This window comes from Vipera berus (assembly GCF_964194415.1).
Source record: "Vipera berus genome assembly, chromosome: 10".
NCBI classification, from domain to species: Eukaryota; Metazoa; Chordata; class Lepidosauria; order Squamata; family Viperidae; genus Vipera; species Vipera berus.
In genome coordinates this window covers 23,130,434-23,138,301 of record NC_138213.1, presented here as the reverse complement: position 1 = coordinate 23,138,301, position 7,868 = coordinate 23,130,434, and the positions used below count along the sequence as shown (strand labels likewise).

The following is a 7,868-nucleotide window of genomic DNA, read 5'->3' as shown; positions in this document are numbered from 1 at the left end:
TTCCGGCAAGCCTCAGCCCCAGTGGGGGAGCACGCGGCGGGGAGAGGCGCGGGTAAGCCGGGTCCGCTGTCGCCGGGCGCCGGGGTCGGGGGTGGGCGGGTCCGGGCAGGACTCAGGTGCCATCCGCCGCCGGAGGCCGCTTGCTGGCTGGGAAGGATGGATGCCTGGCATCCGTCGCAGGACGCGGGCCTGGTTCTTCCGGCAGCGCAGAGATGCCGGCTGAACCCGCCACGGGTGGCCCGGATGTTGATGTTGCGTCCTCTCCTCCCTTGGGTCTCCGTCTCTCTTTCTCCCTCGCCCTCCGTGCGCTGCCTTAAGTCCGGCGAAAAATGCAGGTGGGCTGGCTTGTGTCTGTGAAAGAGGATAACGGGAGACTGCACGGTTCATTCTTGCCATTTGCTTTGCTCGGAAACTGAGCAACAGAAAAAGTGCAAATCTTTTCTCCTAGAGTTGTACAGGACTTTTCTTTAAACCGGGAACCATCAACCTCTGCCTTCTAAATGAGTGGAGGATACACTGTGTTTTACAGTTGTGCCCGTGACATAAAGCCCAGTCCCTGGTGTTGCTTTGCATTCTTGGAATGAAGAGACTTTATGTTGCTCAGGCTTTCTGGCTTAAGGTTCCATAATACGTGGCTGCATGTTACAACTCTAGAACTGAGTGCCTCTCCCTAACAGGATGTGTTTCTCTTTCCAACAGCTGGTGATCACGGAGGCAGAATAAGGATTGATCTGCCTTTAGAACTAGAGATTTTCATTGGGTGCTTAGCCAATTCAATCATGAAGAGTGATTTTCTGAAAGAGGAGAAGAAGAAAAAGAAGAGGATGGCAGTGACGACAAGCAAAGGGCTGAAATTTGCAAGGAAGCAGTTGGAGAAACATGGATGGAAAAAAGGTGCAGGGCTTCACCTGTGTTAAGTTTGCCTCTCTTGGGTTCGGCTGTCCGCACTTAAGCAGAGCAGAAACGTATTTATTTTCTTTATTAATCAAATTTATATAGCTGCCCAGCTCAGCAAAAGCAACTCTGGGCAACACCCAACAAATGGGTCGCTTGCGTTCATGTCGGAAGCACCAAGACACTTCTGGGTTAAAAGAATGAGTTGGTAACACCATCATTACCCAGGGGACACCCAGTTGGGTACTCCTTTCATGTCCCCATTTATAAGCCCACCTAAGTGCTACGAATTCAAAGGTAAAAGTTTCCCCTGTCCAGTCGTGCCCAAATCTAGGCAACAGTGCTCATCTCCATTTTTTAGCCTAGGGAGCCAATATTGTCCAAAGACACTTTCCATAGTCATGAATATAAGCTGAGGTACACGGAACGCTGTTACCTTCTGACTGAAGTGGTACCTATTTATCTACTTGCATTTGCTCGCTTTTGAACTGTTAGGAGCAAATGATGGAAGCTCACCATGTCACACAGCAGCACTTGGCTTGCAGGCTTGCTGATTGGCAACCCATGAGCCATTATTTATTTATTTAAGCATGTCATATATGGACTAGAAATATATATTAACATTTCATACCCCAATAAAATACAAATGTTAAAAAGATTTCTGTTCAAATATCAATGCCTGGGCCATCTAACCACCGAAGGGCAGTGTCGTTTGGATTAAAAGAAATCAGACACGGGGCCTGGTGGATGCCCTCAGCTTTCAGCTGTCACGATGTGATCTACAGATTATTATTATTATTATTATTATTATTATTATTATTATTATTATTATTATTATTATTATTATTATTATTTATTAAATTTATATGCCGCCCTTCTCCCTAAGGACTCAGGGCGGCTCACAACAATAAAAAATTAAAAAACATAGAATACAAAGATTAAAAAAGAATTAAACAAAGAAATAAAGGACAATTTAAGCCGATAAAAACCAATTTTAAAAAACCATGATCAGTCCAGGCCTGCTTGTTAGAACAACCATGTCTTCAGGTCATGGCGGAAGGATCGAAGGTCAGGGGCCATCCGCAGCTTTTTTAAAAAGATACAAATCCTAGTGAAGATGGAATAAAAATACTCAACTTGGCAATGGAGCATCTAAGCACGACAGTAATGAACCAAATGGAATTAATAGTTGGTGTTTACATGTTTATGCCCTTTAAAAACAGAAAATTAGAATTTGAAAAAAGTTTCTAAGTTCTGTGTTCCTTGTGGAGTATCTCTAAATTTAACTTGAATGTCATACTTTTCTATGGCTTATAGAAATTCTGGGCCAGATTTGCCATATAACATGGAAAAGTCTGATACAAATGTGATAGTTAAGTAAATAAGGATCTACGGTTAAAACAATTTTCTGGATTAGATAACTGAACTTTCCATATAATTTACTCTTGCAAATTTTGCTGAGTTGGAAGGCCCCAAAGCCACAGGAAAGTGCCTCAAACCCACTGTCCGCTGTGGCATATCAGGTGCAGATTTCTGGATTTTAATTCATTAAATATGATTAAAACAAAATCCTCTTTTTGGACCTAAGGATTAACTGTTCCTGTCATTCAAAATGGAAATACATACTAGTTTGCCTGACATTGATCATCCTAGCTAGAGTAATTCTAATTCAGGATATCCCATCTCTTTCTATGGGGGGTGAGTTATTACCCCCCGTAGATAGGGCTCGCAACTTGGGAGTCCTCCTAGATTCACAGCTTTCTTTAGAAGACCATATAGTAGCTGTGACTAGGGGGGCCTTCTCCCAGGTCCGCCTGGTGCGCCAGTTGCAGCCCTATCTAGACTGGGATGCCTTATGTACGGTCACTCACGCGCTCATGACCTCTCGCTTGGACTACTGCAACGCTCTACATGGGGCTGCCCTTGAAGACCACTCGGGGGCTCCAACTGGTACAGAATGCAGCCGCGAGAGTTGTGTTGGGAGTTTCCCGATACTCCCATGTTACACCTCTGCTCTGCGAGCTGCATTGGCTTCCAGTTGTCTTCCAGGTGAGATTCAAGGTGTTGGTAATGACCTACAAAGCCCTACATGGCATGGGTCCGGAATACCTTAGGGAGCACCTGCGGCCGGCATCAACCTCCCTCCGCCCAGTACGCTCCCACAGAGAGGGCCTCCTCAGGGTGCCACCGGTCAAAGAATGCCGACTGGTGGACCCCAGGGGGAGGGCGTTCTCTGTGGGCGCTCGGGATTTATGGAACCATCTTCCGGTTGAGCTCCGGATGGTGCTCGACCTTCGCTCCTTCCGGCGCGATCTAAAGACTTACCTCTTCGAACAAGCTGGCCTGGCCTGATGGGATGGGTTTGGGTTTTATTAATGTGTTTTAACTTTTTTATTGTGTTTTAACTTATTGTAAGAGTTGTGGGCACTCACACTTGCTACCCTTGCAGCGGTCAAGATTCATGAAGTGATGGCCATCTGTGACCTTCCCAGCCAGCTTCTAACAACAAAGTCAGTGGGGAAAGCTGATTTCACTTAACTTATGTTTCACTTAACAACTGCAGCAAAAAAATCATAGAATCAGGCCCGACTCGCCTCACACAGCAATGGAAATGCCAGTCCCAATTACGATCAAAAGTCGAGGACCACCTTCAGTTGTAGGTCTAACTCAGAAATCATACTCAGAGTTGGTTCCTTGAAGAAGATGCTGCAGGTTTGTTCTTAGGTTTATTCCAATATGTTAATAAAAAAGAGGAAGGAATGTTTTCTTTTCTTTTAGGTAAAGGACTTGGAAAGCAAGAAAATGGGATCGCTGAAGCCCTAAAAGTCAAAATGAAATGCAACACAGCCGGGGTAAGGAAGGGTTAGACTTTGAGCCAACCAGTGGGAGGAGGCGGGGGGGGTCTCAGAGAGACAGTGAAACTGAAGGCAGCGTTTCAAAAGTCACCTCACCTCTTTCAAGCAAAGCCAGCCTTTTGTCCTATGTAGCATTCACGGCTCACTTTGACTATTCCTAAGCATGTTCTTGCCTGCCAGGATTACCCAAGTAAGTACAGTCCAGCCTTGAGGATCAGTAGTTTCATGAGTTATAAAATGGTTTTGCACTTGCTTATTGGACCATAGTTTAGATTTTATGTAAAGTCTGTAGAGAATTATCTACGTTTAGCATGGAACTCCTGGTTAGATGAGTGGGGACTAACTGGAGGCACACTAGAGAATCAGGTGGGTGGTGGACAGTTACTTTCTTGTTTTAGGGTTCCTTCCAAGTTTGGAAAGTTCTTAATGACTGGAGAATTTGAAGCTTGTAGGCAAGATCTGTGACCCTGCCTCCTCCTGACCCAGGTGGGGCACGACTCAGCTAAGGAGTTCACCTTCCACTGGTGGGACCATCTGTTCAACTCATCTGCTGCCAACATTACAGTAGAAGCTGGGCAGGTAAGGGGGCACTGGCTGGTCTTGACATAGTGATAGCTTCGGTTTGGCAGTTTGCCACTGAAGCTGTAAATCTTAAGCCATAGAGTGGTCCTGTGTCAACAAGACAGGTGCTAATTTGAGAACGGGATCAACATCCAAAGGTTTATGAATTTATTATTTTTTCTCTTTTTCTGTAATATATTTTGATTTTTAAAAAAACATAAATCACAATAATTGGTGAACTGTGTGTTGTCTGGATTACATTTGTAAAACAATCATTAACAATTGATTTCTATAATCCATAATCCACATAATGGTTTTAGTTGATTTCCTCTTTTCCCAAAATATCCTCTTTTGCAAACATTGAGTTAATACAGTTCTTATTGTTTTGATAGATAACAATTAAATATATAATTTTTCCCAATATTCCTAAAAATAATAATCACATCAATATTATTTCTTTTCTATCCAGTCATTCTGGTTGCCTTATCATAGATCCTGTTACAGTCCTTATTTTAATTTGTTCAAATTCTAGGTATTCTTACTGGTTAAGATTTTCTCAAAAATTAATTACACTTAAAAATTTAACTATTTTTCTATATGAACCATCTCACACTTTTACATTTCTTAAGGAATAGATAAAACAATGAAAAGAAAGGAGAGCAAGAGTAAAAAACATAAAAAATATAGCCTCCCATAGCCTCTGCCCTCCTCCTCCTTTCTCTTCTGGGTGTGCCGGAAGTGCCGATCCTGGGGCCTTTGTCTGGCCCCAGCAGCCCTGCAGCTCCTGAGGACTCAGGGCAAGTCCTGCGCTGCGCCGCTTTAGCTCGTTCCCTCCTCCTGCGAGTCCTGTGCTGCACTAGATCAGCAGGCCGGATAAAAAGACAAGGCGGGCCGTAGTTTGAGGACTCCCGTTCTGGGACCTTCCCTAGTCAGGAGAGTCATAAGGAATGCTGGTTCCTTCTGTTGGTAGTTGAAAAGGCTATAGCCAGGGAAAAACACTTCAGGGATCCCTCCCTGGGCACATCTTTTTCTACAAGCTTTGGTTGTTGAGGTAAAAATAGATTTATTGAATTGAACATAACACACAGCAATTGAACACAGCTGTCACATTGGTTGACCATTGTGTACAGTTTATTTTTTCTGTGAAGCAAGCCAATATGTACAGAAGTCCTTGGGCTTTCCACCAATATCATCTGTGCCAGGTAAATAACCTCCAGTCCTTTTCACAAATGACAGGATGTGAAAGGCTTGTTTGGGTGTAGCCGCACCTCTGAACTTTCATTCCTTCCCCAGGATGGGGTCCAGGTGAGAAAAAAATCTGAGCGAGAGGGGCCAGTCACAAGTACAAAGCCATGGCGAGCCGAGGAGAGGAACATGCTCTACAGCCGCTTTGTGAAGGTGACAGGGACTGTGGTGGAGTACCAGTGCCTGGGAGACCCTCGGGATGGGGCTTTTCCTAGGTACTGGGCAGAGTGCCAGAGACTCGTCTGATTTGCCCTCCTTGCAGGCAGCTACCCTGATATCTGGCACAGAGGAGCCTATGAACCCCGTGTCCTCCGTAGAGCAGGAAGAGGAGAAACTAGACCTCGCCACAGCAAGGAGGTAAGGCTGAGGAGGGGTCTGGAGAATTCTGGCTCTTGTCCCACCCCACCCAAGCCATGCAAATGCTGACCAGGTTGGTTCCCCCTCCCCTTCTGTCTCTTGCAGGCTGACTGACCAGGAACTGTTCCAGGCCTGTGGGGGAAGAACAGTTCACAAGTGAGCAAGCAGGGGAGGATGGACCTAGACACAGGTTTTTTTTTGGGGGGGAAGACCCAGTGCCAGGCAGTGCTGGATGGGTTGGGGTGCTACAAGTAAAGGCAGACCCTCTGAACAGATGGAGCAGGCCTTTGTCCTAGTGACACAGGGCTTACCAGGGCTGGGGTTTACCCATTGGGTTTGGCTGTCATGCTGGCCTGGCTCCTGCAGGGCCCCCACTGAAGTTCCCTCACAGAAAGGGCAGGAGAGGGCAGCTGAGTCCCCCTGCCCCTGTGGGTCTTCCTTTATCCCGGCCCCTCCTGTGCTGTTGCCAAGCTAGGCCAGCAGCTCCTGCCTTCCAATCCCGTGAACATCAAGGCAGGCTCAGTCTCATGTCTCGGTCTCATGTCTCGCCTTTGCTGCTTCTCCAGGGGCGCTCGGCATGGCATCACGATGAGGGCAAAGCTTGCCCGGCTGGAAGAGCAGGAAAAGGCTTTCTTGGCTAGCTCTGTCCAGTGGAAGGACGGGCTAGGGACGGCCCCCAGCAGCTGCCCTGACCCGCAAGCCAAGAAATGCAAAAGAATCAAAACACGGGCTGCTACAGAGAAGAACCAGGTGGGGGGGGACTGCCTCAAGGCCAAGCCCAGGAAGAAGAAGAAGAAGAACAATGGCAAGGAGTTGAATGGGCCCTAGGGAGATGGCAGGCCAAGCGTGGCAGCCAGAGGAGCAGAACGGCTGGGAGCTTCAGCCTTGCTCGAGCTGCACTTGTATTTTCAACCTCCGGCCCTTGTCCAACAAAGGACTGGCTCATCTCCACTAAGGAGTGTGTTATGTTGAAAATTGTACAGATAAATTATTTTTACATAAATAGATAATACATCTACACAATATTGCTTAATTTTCCTTAAAGGCTTGGAAGTCAGAGGCCTCCTTTGCCTATAGATTTCTTGTTCATACTGCAAGGGGGGTGTGTGTGCGCGTGTGTGTCTCTCTTGACAGCATCTCTTGCTCCCGGAAAAAATAGATTGAAGTATCAGATTTTGAAAAATAATATTAAAATTTAAAATGAAGGCAAGGATACTAAGTTTGTAAGCCGCCCTGAGTCTTCGGAGAAGGGCGGGATATAAATGGAATTAAAATAAATAAATAAAAAAATAAATAAAATTTGACAGTAAACGTTAATGAAAAGGCAGGGGGAGGGCTTTGGGGTCACTAACCAGCCCCATGGCTGCAACTTCTCCATGACACCCCCCCTCCAAGTGAAATGGCAAAGGCAGTTCTTGAGATATTTTCAAAAGTCCAGATGGAGGCAATGCCTCATTTTGGGGAGTGGGGAATATTCCAGCGGAGGGGAGGGGAAGCTTCTTCCTGCCAGGCATGCACAGTCCTTTGGCAACAGGATAAAAGATGGCGAGATAAAGAAAAGGGTTCTTTACTCCCAGCAAGTTGGTTCCCCATGTGTTTGTGATTGTTCCCCCCCTCCCAAGGCTTTTCTGTCCAATGATCCCTCATGGTGGATCCCTTCCTAAAATAGATCCTGTCCTCTCTCCCCACATGCAATCAATTTCTTATAGTGCCCTTCTGGCATTGGGGGGGGGAGGAAAGTTAGGCCTTTCCTAGGGTTTTGGAGCAAGACCTGCTGAGATGTGGTTGGTCCCAGGGCTCCCCCAGGTTGGCCTCGGGCCCTCCTTCACCCCAGAGGGCCAGCCAGTAGCTGCCGAGGGAGGATCTTTTGAGGGGACAGGGTGCCAGGTGGCCCAACCGCAGTCCCGCTCGTGTCCGTCTCTGTCTCATGCGGGCTGCCCTTTGTCTCTGCCTCTC

The 7,868-nt window shown here is 46.6% G+C and overlaps 1 protein-coding gene across 3 annotated transcripts; it reads left to right on the top strand.

The window, feature by feature from the left end:
• On the top strand, nt 1-6,930 carry GPATCH4 (G-patch domain containing 4). 3 transcript variants are annotated; one of them, XM_081335898.1, is made up of 8 exons: nt 1-52; nt 700-894; nt 3,673-3,746; nt 4,236-4,328; nt 5,604-5,708; nt 5,818-5,912; nt 6,018-6,068; nt 6,479-6,930. In XM_081335898.1, the coding sequence occupies exons 2-8, from the start codon at nt 780-782 to the stop codon at nt 6,738-6,740; spliced, it is 795 nt and encodes a 264-aa protein (XP_081192024.1). In that variant the 5' UTR covers nt 1-52; nt 700-779; the 3' UTR covers nt 6,741-6,930. The 3 variants fall into 3 exon arrangements, with proteins under 3 accessions (XP_081192024.1, XP_081192025.1, XP_081192026.1); XM_081335899.1 differs by lacking the exon at nt 1-52 and adding an exon at nt 108-335; XM_081335900.1 differs by lacking the exon at nt 1-52 and having other exon boundaries at nt 3,344-3,746.
• The last annotated feature ends 938 nt before the right edge of the window (nt 6,931-7,868 follow it).

Bases quoted from the DNA above. Each gene is read 5' to 3' on its own strand.
- GPATCH4 (XM_081335898.1), top strand. From the start codon at position 780: ATGAAGAGTGATTTTCTGAAAGAGGAGAAGAAGAAAAAGAAGAGGATG. The intron at 895-3,672 runs GTGCAGGGCTTC...CTTTTCTTTTAG, and splicing joins GAAACATGGATGGAAAAAAG to GTAAAGGACTTGGAAAGCAA. The intron at 5,913-6,017 runs GTAAGGCTGAGG...TGTCTCTTGCAG, and splicing joins GACCTCGCCACAGCAAGGAG to GCTGACTGACCAGGAACTGT.